This window comes from Anastrepha obliqua, chromosome 2 (assembly GCF_027943255.1).
Source record: "Anastrepha obliqua isolate idAnaObli1 chromosome 2, idAnaObli1_1.0, whole genome shotgun sequence".
Lineage (NCBI taxonomy): Eukaryota > Metazoa > Arthropoda > Insecta > Diptera > Tephritidae > Anastrepha > Anastrepha obliqua.
This window is the reverse complement of record NC_072893.1, coordinates 54,917,160-54,935,883: the sequence shown is the minus strand read 5'-3', so window position 1 is coordinate 54,935,883 and position 18,724 is coordinate 54,917,160. Positions and strand designations below refer to the sequence as shown.

The 18,724-nt window shown below is 36.3% G+C and overlaps 1 protein-coding gene across 4 annotated transcripts in view; it reads right to left on the bottom strand.

Annotated features, from left to right (window-relative positions):
• Nucleotides 1-598: 598 nt before the first annotated feature.
• Nucleotides 599-18,724, bottom strand: part of LOC129238568 (aminoacylase-1-like) — a 54,106-nt gene continuing 35,980 nt past the window's right edge. For 2 of the 4 annotated variants that reach the window (XM_054873640.1, XM_054873639.1), the window contains exons 2-7: nt 10,902-10,998; nt 6,090-6,434; nt 5,886-6,032; nt 5,444-5,727; nt 905-1,038; nt 599-839 (exon numbers count right to left, since the gene is read on the bottom strand). In XM_054873640.1, the coding sequence (XP_054729615.1) occupies nt 635-839; nt 905-1,038; nt 5,444-5,727; nt 5,886-6,032; nt 6,090-6,434; nt 10,902-10,986 (1,200 nt within the window). In that variant the 5' untranslated portion in view covers nt 10,987-10,998 and the 3' untranslated portion in view covers nt 599-634. Of the gene's footprint in view, nt 840-904; nt 1,039-5,443; nt 5,728-5,885; nt 6,033-6,089; nt 6,435-10,901; nt 10,999-11,405; nt 11,563-18,724 lie in introns of those variants that run through there. The other 2 variants (XM_054873638.1, XM_054873637.1) reach the window with 2 other exon arrangements.

Sequence of the window (18,724 nt, the reverse complement as noted above, 5' to 3'; positions counted from 1 at the left end):
CTTTTTCTTGTGGGGTTTATGTAAACAAGAAGTTTATAAAACAAAGCCAACAAATTTGGATGAACTAAAACAATCCATTCGGGCAACAATTGCGGCTATTCCTGTCGCAACTCTCAAAGCAGCAATGAACAACTTTTTACTAAGATGCCGCACTTGTGTCAGCGAGCATGGGGGGCATTTAAATTCAATTATTTTTAAAACTAGTTAAGCTACATTTAATAAAATTTAATGACCTTCAACTTGAAAACAAAATAAATGAATTCCATACACTAAAAAAAAAGTTATTTGAGTTTCTTAATGTAGCAAAATTCATCAGCCACCCTGTATTTGCGGTTGACGTTTGGAAAAGTGTGCGCTTGGTAACTTTGAACGATACTGGTAAATGGCATAACGCACAACTACCAGAATAAGACCCCAACAAATTTTTTGTTGTGATTTAAAAACCGTGTAAAAGCGAAATCGTGTAATTAAAGTACCATAAAAGTAAAAAACTATTAAACGAATGCCAAACAATTTTTTGAATCAATTCCCCACTCTATGCGTTTATAAAATGATAAAAATGATGCCCTCAGGTACTAAAATTTGCAACTATTATGCATATTATTTTAATTTAATTAAATTTTTATTTAATGCTTTATGCGTTTGCAATAGCCGATATAATTTTATTATAAATTTCAATTCCTTTTAAATAGACGTCGGCTTGTAAGAATTCATCGTGATCATGGAGTAATACCGGAGTATTATTTATGGGAGAAAAGCCAAGCGCTGGAATGCCAATTTCACGAATGTAAGTACTATCACTACCGGCGGGAAGAACAAGTGGCTGGATTTTAAGACTCCTAAGTTTTGATTAAATTGAAAGATTAAAATAAACATAGAATGAAAGAAAGAAATTATAACATACAAATCCGATGTAGCCTTGCCAAAGGCTATCCAGAAGGGATTGGAATTATCGCACTTTGTTGCCTCCACTTTTGGCTCTCTTGGTTCATACTTAATTTCGATTTCACCACCAGCTTCTGTGCACCACGTCCTTAGCTTTATCAAAAATCAAGAAAAAAAGAAAATAGGAAATTTTTTATTGCAAAATCATTGATTGACATTTGACATTTGGCTAGCTGAAAGTATTGCCCAACTATAACTCATGTGGTTTTTCAGTTATTAACGAAATTCTATTAAGTATTGCTTGGGGTGATGCCTTACATGACGGTGATGCTACCTTTTGTTTTCATTACTTTAAAATTAAGATTTTTGAGTTGTATTTGAAGCACATTCCTATTTATTATAAGAAAGCACACGACACCTTGGCATATCAAATGGCTAAGGCATCTAAAGAATTTGAAAAACAATTTTCGCAAACTGTATAAAAGGACTGGTGTCCCAGAGCATTATTCTAATTTTCCGTGCCATTTAATCGATTTAAACTGTTTGAAGAAGGTTTTCTACAGAATTTATATTTTGAATTTTGAAAACAATATTATTTCGAACTCGAAGGCCTTTTAGCAATTCACCCAATAAAAAATTCTTGTCCGACGGTGCCAAAGCATGTGTGACGGTGCCAATATGAGATGTGCAAATTCCGTCATAGATTCTGCCAATGTATTTGCTAACTTTTTTTGCTCTAATTTTGGACTCGACTTGAACTTGAACTCTAGTTTGCTTTCTATGAGTTATTCCGTGCTTAATTTTGGATCATTGTGCTTATCCGTTACTGATGTCGTAAATGGCATTAGGAAGCTCAAGCCCACATCTAAGCCCACTAGCTGCGATGGCCTATCGACTATATTGCTGAAGAACTGTTTGTGTTTTACAGAGCCTCCTAAAATGATTTTAATAAATTGTTGTCCTCTGGTATCTTTGTTGATGGCTTGATATTGACATTCGTTACCCCCATATTTAAGAGTGTCAATAAAAACGATGTTAGCAATTACATACCGATTTCGAAGCTATCGTCTATCTCAAAACTTGTTGACAGTGAATGAAAAGTTATATTTTACTGTCAAAATCCTACTTTCCACCAGCCGCTGCACAGTCACCAATTTGTCTATTTTCAGTGATTACTGCATTTCTGCTCTGCAAAACATATCTCCAGTTGATTCAATTTACACTGACTTCTCTAAAGCGTATCCCACCGCATACTCTTGTCGAAGCTTGCGTCAATGGGTATTCACTGCACGATTTTGTCTAATATGTAGACACTGCGTTGTAGGTGTTTATAATGGGACATCACGTCCATTTATTGCGCCCTCTGTTGTCCCGCAGGGGAGCATTCTAGGGCCCCTCTTGTTTATTATCTTTAATAATCATATTAGTTCATGCTTTTCGTTTGCTGAATATTTGTTGTATGCCGATGACCTTCAAATATTCGAGTTACAATGCGATTTACACAATGTCCACAATTGGTGCTATTTAAATCGTTTCTCGCTAAACATAAACAAATGCTTCTCGTATAATTTGCTAAATCGACCAATACTTTGCATACTTCGTGTAGCATTGCTGGCTCCCCCTTGCAATCCATTAAAGAAATTGAATAATTGGGCGTTATTTTTGATTCTTAGTTGAATTTCACTAGCCACGGCATATTCGAAGCTAGCATTCTTACGTCGACATTGTTCTGCATTTCTTAACCCATACCCTCTCAAAATATTGTATTGTGCTTTTGTTAGATCAAGATTAGAGTATGCCGCTTTCATCTGGAGACCGTACCAAATATAATATGTTTATCAAAGCAGGTTGAGAGAGTTCAGAAAGTTTTTCTACGGTTTGCGCTCCGATCTGTGATCTTTTCAGAACCTTTACCATCGATTTCCATGCTTATTGATTGACTTAAAAACTCTTGATAATAGAAGATCTATTCTATAGAATTCATTTATTATTAGTATCATTACTGAAACTATTTATTGTTCTTCCTTTCTGCGTAAAAATCAATTTAATGTTCCTGAAAGAAGCTTCGACAGTATGAAACCTTAAAAATTGGCTTCTCGGAAATCAGTTATGGGGTGAATGCTCCGATTTCAATGGCATGTGCGGACTTAAATTTGTTTTTCAACTCTTCTGACCGTATGCCAACTTAGTCAATCCTCTTAAATCGTTTTTTCTTAGTAACTATTGTATTGTGCATTAGCTTAACGTAGTCTGTAATCTAAAGACTATATATGCAAATAAACAAATTTACAGTGTTTGTCTAGCCTTCAATGTAACGAAGTTGAATTTAATCCGGTATCAACAAAGAACATTCCACTTATACTCTTTGGGTCTAAATAAGATGGTAGATATGAAATCAAAATACGTGTGAGACAAAAAGGTGGGTAGTCATGTAAGAGACACGCGCCTGGTAACCTTTGATAACAGTCAGTTGAGGGCTTAAGCAAAAGTATCTAACTTTAGTAGTGAAAAATCGGCAAACGATACATAAATATGTACATATGTAGGTACAACTTGTGTTACAAATATAAGAAATTTTTTAATAAAAGATTAAGTTAATTTTTTTTTAAGTTTTGTATCGCCTTCAAAAACATTTATTCTAAAGCCAGCTACGTTTTTAAAGATTTGTTCACTAGTGACATTCGATTTTTGACACTCCCTTACAAAAGGTTGTAAAAGGTGTTTTTTCTAGAGGTTAGGTTTTCAAGATGAAATAAAACGTATATAATTTAATGTTATGGCCAAGAATTTAGCTTTATTATAAAGATAAGGGTTTGCCATTATGTTTTAAAAATGATTTCGGGCAAGTGGCCGCCGCGGCTGGCTCGAATAAATTCCAGCCGAGAGGCCCAATTTTCGACCACTTTTTGCAGCAATTGGCAATTGGGGCCGTATGTCAGCAATAACGCGCCGAATATTCTCTTCCAAGACGTCAATCGTCTCGGGCTTATCTGCGTAGACAAGCGACTTCACATAGCCCCACAAGAAATAGTCCAGCGGTGTTATATCGCACGATCTTAGAGGCCACGCCACAGGTCCACGGCGCGAGATAATGCGCTCACCAAAAGTTTCCTTCAATAAATCGATTGTTGCGTTGGCTGTATGGCATGTAGCGCCGTCTTGTTGGAACCAAAGGTCGTCCACATCAACATCGTCCAATTCAGGCACGAAAAAGTCATTAATCATGGCTCTATAGCGCTCTCCATTGACTGTAACATTATGGCCGGCTTCATTTTTAAACAAATATGGACCAATGATTCCCTCTGCCCATAGAGCACACCAAACAGTGACTTTTTGAGGATGTAACGGCGTCTCAGCAATGGCTTGTGGATTATGTTCACTCCAAATGCGACAATTTTGCTCCATGGTTAATCGAATTAGTGACTCTGATGGACGATTATGTCGACCGAATATTGGACGCAGCGCGCGATGCGTCGCGCGAACCGAACCATTATTTTCGTAATAAATTTGCACGATTTGCAAACGTTGTTCAGGTGTAAGTCTATTCATTATGAAATGGCAAACCAAACTGAGCATAAATCAAGTGACAGCTGTCAAAAAGACCATCTACGAAAAAAGTAGTGCCAACTTGAGAACCTAAGCTCTAAAAAAAACACCCTTTATTTAAGAAGGTGATTAAAGTGGAACAAATTAAATGCTTTTTGGTAAAAATGGTAGCAAAAACGTATTTTCTTACTGAAATGGAAACAAACTGCGAACGGTTTAAAAAATAAATTTTAATTAATATTTGAATGTAAAAAATGGTACAAATAGAAGTTATTAGCGGAAATTGCCAAGTCTAATATTAAAACAAGAAATTATTTCACCTAATCCAAGATTTTATTTTGTGAATTAATTAAATTTAAAGCCGATCGCGAAGTTGCAAAGTTTCGCCAATATGAAACTATTTTGTTAAAAAGAAATAAATAATATATATATGGTATATACTTTGAAAGGAATTGAACATTCAATAAATTCTTTTTAACTCCCTTGAATGCAATTGAAAAATATCTTTTTGCCTTCAGTTCCATTCGATTCCTCAAAGTAATATAAAAAGTAATCGAAAAAAATGTATTAATTTTTTTATTGACTTATGAATTGAAATCGCTTTCTTCAATTTCTTGTAACTTAGAGCATTTGCTGCTGCTATGAAGCCTTTTGCTGACGCAGCAGATATTTGCAAGGTGAAAATGGGATCCTAGTTCTGACTCTGGAGACGATCTGAACTAAAATTAATTGTATTGTTAATAACACCTGAAGCAACATCAATCATTTGAGAAATATTTTACCTTATCTGCGCAAATCAGTGTGCAATTGTGGCATTCTGAAGTAAAACTTCAATGGTTTGATCCAATTAGAAATTCGAACAGAGGACCAGTAGGCGAAGCTAAAAAATGTCCAATGTAGGGTTTCTACCTTAATTTTTGGAAACGACAAACTTTCGTGATTGAACTTTCAACTCCTCAATTACTTCCATAGGGGACAACCTAATCTAATCTTAACATAGTTAAGTACACACCTGCCTGTCGAAATCGTCGTGATCTACATTTAACGCCAATCGCATGTCGAAAACTGCTTCCAATGTAGGTGGCACCACATTACTTTGCACACCGCCCTTAACAATGGTTAAGTTGATAGTTGTGACATCACCAAGCATCAAAGAACTATCACTTTCCAAACGATCCTCTTCATGTTTTCTAAATTCCATTAACTTATTCAGTATATAGTGAAGCTTTTGACCTGTTGTATTTTTGTGCAGCAAGGAACCATGCCCAGCAGTGCCACTAATAATAAAGTGGACATCTGAAATATAAAGAAATGCAATGTAATAAATCAAATTAAAATAATACCTTAGTAGATGTGCTTCGAACACTCAAGTTAAAAATACTACATCTTCTAATTTTGTTTTTTCTTTTCTTTTTAGCATCTGCCTGAAGTTAAACCACAATTATATAACTTACGCCAAAGGCTTCTTTCGGCATAGAAAAGTGAAAAAGTTTCATTTACAGATGCAATGCCTTCGTCCAGACAAAATCCAACATTTAGTTTTTTAAATTCGGATGATTTGACCAAGGCTTTCATTCCCATTTCACCACTAATTTCCTCGTCTGCAATTAGAGAATAATCAAAATTTGAGCTCCTAAACTTGTTTTCATTTTACAAACCTGGTACAAATATCACATGGATGGTGCGTTTCAAGGTGACACCGCTCTTTCGTAGGGCACGTATCGCTGCCAAATACTGCGTGGCCACACATTTCATATCCTGTGCACCTCGTGCAAAAATCCGACCTTCCTTATCAATTTCAGCGGCAAAGGGTGGGTGCGTCCACTTTTCAGGGTACACTGGTACGACATCCATATGAGAGTTCAAAACAATTGTTGGCAATTCTGGTTGTTGCCCGACCCATGTTATAACAACAACTGGTTTACTGGGACTGCCGGGGTGATAAACCTCAATAGGTAATCCCAAATTTGTGGCTTGTTTTTTCAGGAACTCCACGATTGGTGCTAAAAATATATTTGTTTTCATATTCAGTTATGAGGACTCATTTGAGGATAGCATTCGTATATTTTATCAAACTACATAATTTGAAGAACGTAGAAACGAAACACACTTCGAGCAAGAAACACAGTTAGTTAGTGAATGGTAGAAAAGTGTTTGCCTCTCGATAGTTCATGGCAAATTGAGATGAGTATTTTCGCCCTTAAAATTTGTTTGATGTAGAAGAGCACTTTCTTTACTTTTATTGATAACTCCTCTTACGATGAAAAAAAACCACTTTATTTAAAGAAGCTTATAAGTTAGTTATCAACTTGTTGTATGGCGCTGATCTGCTGACGCCGCTATGAGCTTTATAGCCTTGTCTAGGCCACGTACGAGTGGATACAATGGTACGATTCTAGAAAAGATGATATCTGGGTGAACTGCTCGAACAATCTTCTCTACCATCAGATAGTCACTCGATAGTAGGGCCCCGTCGAAAAGCCTTTGCTTTGTACCAAATATATTTGCATGCCATGGGGGTCACAATTGAAAAGGTGTGGTCAATAACAGACCGTTATTCGGCTTTCAGTGAATTTGACAGAATTAGTTGATAGACTGACGTAACTGGGGTCACGAACCGAATTATTTACGAAAAAACTAAGATTGTGTTAGTGATATACAAAAAAATTTAACACAATGTCTAACTGATTGGACGAGTGTGAAATGATCGTGCAATTGTATTAGTGATATATGAAAAAAATCAAAACAGTCTCGCCGATGTGGTACGTTGTCATCTGAGCAACGAGTGATTGGACGGGTGTGTGAATACATGTCAACTAATCGTGCAGAATTCGGCTGCCATCACAATTTTTTTTTTGTTTTAGTTATTGGCCAGACCTTGTAAATCTATCTGCCTTGCATACATGCATAATAAAGACAAGAAGAGGCAGTACTAGCCCTGCAATAATTATAAAGGTAAAATGCAGTCAGAGCTGTGTGCGCTTTACGGCGAAGAGGAAGTCTTCTCTTGTGTTGGAAAGATTAGGTGGAGAAGATCTTGGCTTCACTTGGTGAGTCTAATAAAAATAAAGAAATGGAGCCTACAAATAAAGGCGAGTTCATAAAAAGTGACTTCGCCAGAGCAACAACTACATTTACGGTATTTGTTTTTTATAATTCTGTGGTTTAAATATCAAAGTGCCCGCTTCATTTTTGTTGCCTTATTTGTTTGTTTACGTTCGTATTGCTATTTCGCCAGAAAAAACAAATCGGCTTCTATAGCGAAATCCCCTTGTGTGAACATTTGTATGTAGTAGCCCGATTCAGCGTTATAATAGTGTCCTCACCTTACAAGAAAGCTGACTATCATATAGGCACTCATATTATAATCACTATCCTCATGAAACTACACATTTTCGTTCTAGCCATGGGAAAGTACGGATAGTTTCCCCTTGTCGGTGTGATATTCTATCTCTCTTTTACCAACAGCTAATTCTTATAACTGAGAAATATATCTACCATGCTCTAAGAGGCAAGGCAACTAATCATTTTTATTCTTACAATGTAATAACTGCTGTAAACTAAACTCCTCATTGTCGTCATCACAAACTTCTGAGCACTAATAATCAAACTACTCATTTTCGTTATCAAAAAGTAATCAGCGGATGGGCAAAACTACTAATTTTCGTTATCAAAAAGTAATCAGCACTGATGGCAAAAATTGCTCATTTTCGTTATCATAAAATGTTTTATTTAGAAATATACAAAGTTAATATTTTTTTGTATTCATTAGAAAACTCTTACATATCAATTCGGTGTTTCATCCACGGAGATCCGAATTCACGCATTTTCATTCGGCTATGGCGACCATACAACAAACATAACAAAATTTCGCACTAGTACTTTTTTCAGAACAGCCAAATTATATGTGTAAGCATACAAATGAGTTGCCTTGCCGTTTAAAGTACAGTAGATATGAGGACAAAACGAAGTACCTCCTGTCATCAAACAAACAGTCGGCGCATTCTCGTATCGGCACTCACGTCACTGTTGACAGTTATAATTTCGAGGTTGTAAAAGACTTCGCTTATTTAGGAACCAGCATTAACACCGATATGAATGACAGCCTTGAAATCCAACGTAGAATCTCTCTTGCCAACAAGTGCTACTTTGGACTAAGTAGGCAATTGAGTAGTAACGACGAACAAAACTAACACTCCACAAGACTCTCATCATGCCCGTCCTAACGTATAACGCAGAAGCGTGGACGATGACAACATCCGATGAAGCGACGCTTGGAGTGTTTGAGAGAAATATTCTTCGCAAGATTTTTGAACCTTTGCACGTTGGCAACGGCGAATATCGCAGACGATATCGCTTTACAACGACATAGATATAGCGCAGCGAATAAAGATCCAGCGTCTTCGTTGGCTGGGTCATGTCGTCCGAATGGATACAAACGCTCCGGCTCTGAAAGTATTCGATGCGGTACCAGCTGGTGGTAGTAGAGGAAGAGGAAGGTCTCCTTTACGTTGGAAAGATCAGGTGGAGAAGGACTTGGCTTCACTTGGTGTCTCCAATTGGCGCCGGTTAGCACGATAAAGAAACGACTGGTGCGCTTTGTTAAACTCGGCCAAAATCGCGTAAGCGATTATCGCGCCAATTAAGAAGAAGAAGAAGATATGTTTTTCACTCATATGAAATTGCTATTGGTAAAAGAGAGATAGAATTCACCCCGACAAGGCGAAAGGAATATCAAATGAAATATTTGATTTCCCCATTAAAAAATGTTGTATAAGCCATTCTGATAATGCACATGTATTAGAGACCAATAAAATATTTGTAAATGTGTTGGAATTTTTGTCGAAAGGGCTCAGTACTGTCTGTAGGGCTATAGGTCATAACAATAATAATGACGGTTGTCAGCTGTTTCGAATTTTTGTCTGCATGCCAAAATATAACAGTTTTTATAATTATGACAATTGTCACTCCTTTATACATACATACTTATTAATTTTTGTAAGAGCACGTCAAATTACTGGTCAATATGTTAGTCACTATGCTAATAAATTTAAAAGTCAAGATTCGGCCGTTTATTAAAGGGATAAGGACTTTTAGTTATGCTGGAAAAATGGCACAAAATTAGGCTGGCCGAATGATATGAATATAATGCAGTCGAGCTGGCACTTGCTCGAAATTATTTGCAAACACTCTATGTGTACGCTAAAAGAAGCCAATTTTTTTCTTTGTATTTTATTTGAAAAAAAAGGCGTTTATCCCTAAAAAATTAACGTTTACAAGATGAAGTCCAAAATAAAGAAGACTGGCAACATAAGAATTTTTTTGATGGCGCCATCTTTCTAATAACTCAGTGCGTTACATCCCTAGCTGACTTCCAGAGAAAGTCATCGGTACAAAAATGAGTATCGAACAAAGAGCTAATATCCAATTTAGTTTTAAAATCGGTCAAACGTTTACCGAAACATTTGAATTGATGAAATGATTGAAGTTTATGGCGATGATTGTCTATCTCGTGCTAGAGTTCATGAGTGGTTTACACGTTTCAGAGGACATAAATGACAATGATCATACGGGCGGCCCAAAATCAGTTATCACTGAAAACTCCATCGTTCGTAAATTTCTATGGAATCGGAAAAGAAATGTCTTTAAAACATCGATTTATCGCATTTTAACTGATCATTTGGGCTTACGAAAGGCCTGTGCACGTTGCTTTCCGCACAAATTAACTGAGGACCAAAAATTGCTCAGAATTCAACATTCGAAAGACCTCATTAAAGAGGCGAAAAAAGAAGAGAACTTCCTTTACAAGACTATAACTGGTGGTGAAACGGGAACCTGAAACTAAGTGTCGAAGTGGCGAAAGGAAGGCCCCAGACGAGCCCCCACCCAAAAGATTGCGTTTGGAGAAGTCAAAAATTGAGTCGATGCTCATTTGTTTTTACTATTCCAAGGGAATTGTCCACAAAGAGTTCATGCCAACGGGCTAAACCGTCAATGTAATTTTCTATCTTGGCATTTTGAAGCGTTGTTGTCGTCCTGAATACCGCGAAGAAGGAAGTTGGCGCTTATTGCATGATAATGCACCATCTATCGATCCACTCTTGTGACTGATTTTTTGACTAGAAATCGCTTTTTAACCATCAATCACTCACCATATTAGCCCAATATGGCTCCCTGTGACTTCTACCTACTCGGAAAATTGCATTTGACCATGAAATTGAAAAACGTTTTACGTTCGTAGAGGCCATCCAAAAGGCTTGTACAGACATCCTGAAGGGCATTACGGTCAATGACCTGAAGCACTCTTTCGAAAAGCTTTTAGATCGCGCAAAACGGTGTATCGAGACCAGAGGGGATTATTTTGAATAAATAAACTCGAAGTTATCAGAACAAAACCCCGTCGTTTCTATTTTAGCTTAGTCTTGTTTATTTTGGACTTCACCTTGTATAAATGTTTTAGTCATGCTTACCATAGTCAATGTCCGGTTGTACACTGGCTATACGCAGGTATTCACGAAATATTTCGATCTCTTCATTATCCTTCCAGGGGCTCATTTTCACAGCAGTCTACAATAATATTTCTCAGTAATTTAAAATACATATATTCATTAGTTAGTATGCGATCAATTTGAAAGGGGCTCCTGAATTTAAGATTCGTCTCAGATACATGTCATACAATATACTATTTTTCGGTTGGCAGTTTCACCTTCCTATTTGATCACATCAGTAAGCGCACTAAATGTTCCACTTAAAAAGTATTGGTGGCTTCAGTAAAACTCTTGATACAATGAGTAAGATTAAAGCACCAGCAATTAATTATCAATTTTACAATCAACAATTGATTATTTCTACACTGCTATCAGCCAATGTAACAGTAAACAAATTATCAAATGTGTTTTATTTTTTGTTTTGTGGATTTTTCACTATAGACAGAGAGTTTCTGTGCAAAACCATTGCGAAAATTCTTCTCTTACGTGGTTTAATTCTTATCTGCTTTTTAAATTTAATATTATCTTTATAATGTAAGTTACACAAGTGCACTTGTAAGAATTGCAACTAAGTTGGCCGTACTTTCCCCACGCGCACAGTTGAAACAGACGTTAACTTTTTAGCTATCTAACTGAGGGAACTTTGAATACTGAGCGGTTAAACTGAATAGTTCTTTTATTTAAGCACTTTGAGGCGAGGAGTATACACGTGTCTACACATACACACGTACATAGTTAGCATACTTATGTTCGAGTACGAGCCCCTTTTCACACTCAACTGATAAAACGAGAATAATGCAAAAAACCGCAGATTATCAACATAAAATAAAGGTTTTTTCAATAAGGGCGGGTAGATATTGAAATGGAATAAAATGGCGTTGGCTGTGTGGCACGCAGCGCCGTCCTGCTGGAACCACATGTCGTCTAGGTCCATATGGTTCAATATGGGCCATAAGAAATTGGAAGGGCCACCACGTCTACCGAAAAATCGGCGCAATGTGCGCAACGTTTGCGTTAATGAACACTCAGTTTGATGATAAAGTTTTATCATTTGAACGTGCTGTTCAATCGTGTAACTTGCGATGATGATTTGGCATAAACAACTGAATAATAAAAAAAAGATTTGACAGATGTCACCAAAACAAAATGGCTGCCACAGGGCGCCAAAATCGACCCGCGCCAATTGAAAAACCCTTTACAATATTTAACATTAAAAGTATATTTCTTCTTTCACTCTTTAAGGGGGTAGTATGGTTAATTCGGTGTAAAACAAGCATATTTTTCGAAATTTTTTTTGTCGACACAGTTGATTTATTCAAAATTTTAAAATTACTTCATTATAAAGTCATATTTAAAGAATATTGTGTGAAATTTTCATTGATTTTTATGAAGAAATGAGTTGGTGGCAGCGAATCTTCGCGGACGTCTCATAAAAAAGTTTTATTGCGGTGTCCCTCAGAACTCATTACTGGATCAACTAAAATCAAAAAACCAAATTGATTTCATCAGCTAATAAAGTTTCGCAGGTAACAACGTCGAATTTTTTTTTTTTTTTTTTTTTTAATTTTTTAAAGCGCTTTGAAGTCAAAACACCGATTTTTCATAAAAAAAACTTGAAAACTTTGTTGTTTTAAAATATGACAAAATTAAAAAAAAAAAAACTCGACGTCATTACCTCGTGAATAAAGTAAAGAAACAAAAAAACCAAATTTGAAAAGAATCGGTGCAGTAGATATGAATCTACAGTGGACACCGACCGTAAAAAAGGCAAGTGTGAGAAAAACGCGTTTAAAGATTAGGTAGCTATTTTCGGCAGCGTGAAATCCGGTTGGAGAGGTAGATACTTAATCCTTTGTGTCTTTGTCAATTTTACTCTAATGCACTTCAAACTTTCACACAATAATCTTAAGATGTTATAGAATAATTTAAAAAAAAAAAAAAAAAAAAATGAAAAAAAAAAATACCATACTACCCCCTTAAAAGGAAGAGATAACTAACTCATTTCGATATTTTCTTCATTATGGATTCAAGTGACTTAAAACTGGTACTCCAGAGTCATATCCGTAATTTCAGTTTTGGAAAAATAAAGAACAAGCAGATTCAGGATCCGCTGAATGCAATGACTGATCGATAATATTTTTTGGCAGTTTTGTCAGTGAGTTCGATTACAATATTTATTCGGTGCGAAGGAGTGCAAAATACAGGAATTTTTTTCATAATTCCGATCGTTCTTTTGGATACAGTCACGCAGACCTCTGTTTCGTTTTAAAATGAGAAAAAACTTTACCTTTCCCAGAATAGTGATATGCCAAACTATGGGCTGTAAGACAACGAGTCAAAAACCTCATCCTACGACGGCATGGAACTATTTTGAGCAAAAATTTCGACCAAGAATTATTGAATAAATACCATCACCTTTATTAAAATTCCATATAAAACTCAAAATTTTTATGCATTGATTTGAACTTTAAATAGAAATTTTTTTTTTAGAAAACACGCCTTACGTAGAGCAATTACTACATCTTTGGATAACCTGGGGGTTGGAGCCCACCTTACCAGACTTATCGACAGAATGCTTAGCGATAGAACTTGTCCGACAGGTGAGTAGGGGCACTCCGCAAGGCGGTGTTCTCTCACCATTTCTCTGGAGGAGGTGGTGAGAAGGGGCTGCAGGGTGATTTCTTACTCGGACGACGTAGCACTAATTGTTAGAGGAAGGCTTGTAGATACCCTGTATGATTTGATGCAGGAATGTCTGGATGTAGTTGTTCGTTGGGCAGCGGACTGCGGCATATACGCGAATCCTCTTAAGACGGAGCTCGTCTATTCACGAGGAAATATAAAATACCCAGAGTTTAATTTCCCTCAAAAGGTGCTTTCTGATAAGGTGGAGTGCCTAGGCCTAACAGTAAGCTAACGTGGAAGCTTAACATTGAGGAGAGAGTAAGGAAGGCAAAACAATATAGCCCTATATGGACGCAAGAGCGGCATGGGCAAAATATGGGGCCTCTCGCCTAGAGTTGTATTTAGGCTCTATAATAGCATTATAAAGCGCTTCGAACTACTCGTACTCTTGCGCTTAATGTAATGTTAAATGTGGAACCTGTATACATCGCGGGCAAAACTGGTGCTGCACCTACCGTCAATCAACCTAAGAGGTTCGGTCTTCACGCTCGACCTCACTTACGGACACTCAAGTATCCTTAGAAAATTTGTGTTCATCCCCCTGGCAACGGATCAGTGTATACCCTCGCTTAGTCCACGCGGACCTCCCATATACCATCAAGGGAGGAGTGAATTGGGTGCAACACTTGGGGACAGGACTTGGTGAACCTTTTCACGGATGGCTCGAAGTTGGACGGAAGGATTGGAGGAGGAGTATTCTGCAAAGAGCTCCCCATCAGACTCAAATTCCGGTTACCGGATCACTGCAGTGTGTTCCAAGCAAAGGTAGCCGCAATCATAGAAGCAGCTGATTGGCTCCTCACTTGCGTAACAATTGTTAAGAAGGTAAATATTTACTCCGATAGCCAAGCAGCAATTAGGGCCCTGGACTCAATTGTGGTGCAATCGAAACTGGTCAGGGAATGCCTGGTTTCAATTTTGATTGCAACCAAAGTCTTTGACATAAGGCTAATCTGGGTACCTGGTCATTGTGGCAAACTGCGAGCCGTATGAGCTTGCCAACCTCAGCCTGTGAGAGCTAGTTTCCTTGCGAAAGGAGACTCCCTTAACCACCTGCGGTCTACTCCTGGAAATATGGGCTTCTGGTCAACTCAGCGAGCGCTGGGCAAGTACACAAACTTGTAAGGTCGTGAAATCCTTCTAGTCACATGTGGATCGGAGGCATTCGAGAAATATTCTAAGGATGACAAAATCTCAGCTCTCAAATTTCATGGGCGTCCTCACGGGGCACTGTCCGCGAGGTATACATGCCGTCAGACTCGGAATTACTTTGGAGAGGTTTAAGGAAGCGAGTTGGGAAGGAAACATTCAAAAATAAGAAGGGTTTATGGGGAAGAAATGGGTACCTATATTAATGATCATAAATGTATGTACATACTTTATATAGTGGAGGGACGTACAGTTTTGAGCCGACTCCGAACGGCAAATGTTTTTATGAGGAGCTTTTTCATAGCAGAAATACACTCGGAGTTTTGCCATTGCCTGCCGAGGGGCGGCCGCTAATAGAAAAAAACTTGTTCTACCATTTGGTGCTTCATGCCCGGAGATTCGAACCCAGGCACTTCCGAATGGTAGTCGCGAACCACTGTATGTATGTACATATAACTAGTATGTACAAAAAACCGTTTTAAACGTAAATTAAAAATTGAAAAAAGACTCCGTCGGCATTTTCTTTGACATTATTTTAAAAACAATAATTTATACATTTTATGACACGCAAAATAAAGGGATTTTCTCAGAATTTAGATTTATTTCATTGTTCCGCTGAAAAAATCCCAAAATATAGTTAGTTTTTCCGCGGCTCCAATATAACTTGGTTTCTATTGGCGTGCCTTTTTTTAATTATTCCACTTTTTCTTATGAAGTTGAGGTTAATACTATTTCCAGCATATGGAATTTCCAAGCGACAGTTATATGCCTGTACTTACAAATAGATAAGCCGTTTTATGATTGTGAACTCGTTTAAACATTTTTTTGTTTAATATTTGATAACGCATGGAATGTGAATGATGAATGTGTCGGGATCCTCTGAATGCAATAGCCAGATCTTAAATTTTTTCTGCGGTGCGCTCAAAGAGAATCATTCAAAGATGATATAACAAATGAACTGAAAAGTCTTGGGCGTTACAAAGAAAACACGTTTTTTTTTTGTTCAAAATTAGCTTTATTCATCAACGTGATTTTCATCAAGAACAGCGCAATCATTTTAACGCTACTCGTAACATTTCAATACCACTTTGTAGAACGATTTATCTTTTACCTCAAAATAGGCCGCAGTTTCAGCATTTTTTAGGTCTGCGAACAGTCAAATCTGGCGAATACGGTGGATGTGGGAGCCATTCGAAGTTCAATTTATGGAGCTGGAAAACCATCATTTAAGTTTGATGGACCTTCGCAACATTTCACACCATCAATTGGGCATAAGACGCGTGGCTGCTCGACTCGTTACAAGAGAGTAGAATTTTTTTCAAAAAATTCATCGGAAGAAGGTGGCTGAAGACATGCTTGAGCAAGTGAATTCGGACCCAACGTTTATTTAGCGAATCATGACAGTTGACGAGACGTGGATATATGAGTTTGACATGCAAACTAGTCAACAGGCGGCTCAATGGCGCTATCCACATGAGCCAAAACCCAAAAAACCACATCAGTCGGTCAAAAGTGAAAGTCATGCTATTCGTTTTCTTTGATTATCATGGTGGTGTGCACTCGGAATTCGTTCCAAATGGTTCTACGGTAAATAAAGAATATTATTTGGAAGTTACGGGTAGTTTGAGAGAGAATGTGTGTAGGAAACGGCCCAATTTGTGAAAAGAAAACTGATGGATCTAGCACCATGATATACGCACCGTCTCACAGGGATCATATTGTGAACACTTTTTTGACTAAAAACTCGCCAAATATCATCATCAAATATTATCGAACAACCGTATTCACCAGATTTAGCCCCCTGTGACTTTTTCCTTTTTCCAAAACTTAAATTGCCACTTCGCGGACGCCGCTTTGAATCGATAGAGGCCATTGTGGGCAATTCGCTGAAGGAGCTGAAAAAGATCTCTTCGAACGTGTTTAAAAGGTGCTTTGATGATGACTGGACAAATCGTTGGCCTAAGTGTATTGCTTCCAATGGAGCCTATTTTGATGGAGCCTAACTTTTGATAATTAAACTATTATTTTGCGTTTAATGGAACAATTCCCGGTACTTTTTTGACAAAATGTATAAAGCCAATACGTTCTTTTGATATCTTTACGATATAAGTTAAGTCACGCAACTCCACTTTTCAATCATTCAAAACGATTTTGTGGATTTTTCTAATGTCTTCTGGTGTTACCGCCTCATTTGGACGTCCACTCCGTTATGGATCACTGGTGTCTCTACGACCACGTTTCAAGTCAGCAAACCCTCGTTTTATTGTTGTTTCTGATGAAGCGGAGTCCCCATAACACTTTTTAAGTCATTGTTTCGCTTGAACGGTATTTTTTACCATCAAGAAGCAGTGTAAAATTAGAACACGAAGTTCTTTAGGATTCATTGTTTTGAAAACAACAAAAGTAGCATCACTCCTAGCACAACAACTCACGAACTAATGAATTGAATATCATGAAATTTTAAAAGATGTCTTTTTTAGGTTAGTACTAACTCGCGCTGAAAGATAAAATTACGAGTTTCTTTTGTAATTTTTACATTCACACTAACCGTTAAACATGTAATGAACGTAAATGAATGTTTTAACATTTACACAGAATATCTATATATATAAAAATGAAATGATGTTCGTTTGTACGCATTTTTTTGGGCCGATACGAGGCCAATTTTTTTCGTTCTTTTTTCATATTATAGGGATCCACTAGGGGAAGGTTTTTAGCAAAAAAAAAATTCTTTTAAATATTTTCTTCATATAAAAAAAAGAAAAAACCAAAATATTGTACAAAACAAAACTTGCTCGATTCTTAGATTAAAGTATGTTTCGAATCGACATTCATTTTGTACAACTTTTTTTGAATTTTTCGTTATTGTATACAGAAATTTCAAATGATTCGAATGAAACTTTTTTTTTTTTTTATTTCTTCCATAAAATATTACACCTGTCGTTAGACAATAAGTAATTTGATTTACAAAAAGATGGAATGAGAGTAATATTGAAGGGCCAATGCCCCCAAGCTCATTTAGAAGAAATATATACATATTATTTAAAAACAAGTGGTTAACAAACAATGACATATACGATTAGTTGACAATTGATTACAAGGATTTTGCAAGATCTGTTGCTGTTTGACGGTTAAATGATAAAAAAAATTCTTGGAAAATTTAAAACGAATGGTGCTTCATTGGAAAAATTCAAAGGTAATAAGAACATAGGCAAGATAAAGAATTCGAATTTTTAGATTTATTTTGTTTATTTCTCATTTTTTCAGAAGTACACCACAAAACAACTCATTACAACTCTGATTTTGAAATCCTGTTGGAATTGGTGATCGATAATTTTGTCACTATAATGGTCAATGGAAATTTGCGTATATCAGACCCTGCATATTATTTACCATATCAACTTTTTATGGAACATATGGACCAAATGAACACAAAAAAATAATTTAGTTTTGTTTCGATTTTTTGCAACATTTTGGTTTTCAGTTAATACAATAAAAACAATACTGTTTTTTCGTGAACACAAAATTCTAAATTTATTACGTTGTTTGTTTAGAATTTTTTTAGAAAAAAAGTAAATTTTTTGGTTTTGAGGAAATTTGTTTATTGTTGCTATTTGTGAAAGCGTAGATATTTGTAAGTATTTGACTATAATCCTAAAAGTTAATGGAATACCACTATGACACATAGAAAACATTTTTTCAAAGGGGTGTTTTTCGAAAATTATAAAAAAAATTGTTTTCAAAAATTTTGAAGAAATAAAGTAAAATAAAAAATTTCGAAAGCATGAAATTTTTTCAAAACCAAATTTTCCTCAAAAAGATAAAAGAAATTTCTTCGAAGAGGTGTTTTTCTAAAATTACAAAAAAAAAAAAAAATTCAAAAATTTTAAACAAATAAAATAAAATAAAACTTTTTCAAGGGTATGAAATTTTTTCAAAACAAAATTTTCTGAAAACCAAACAAAATTAAA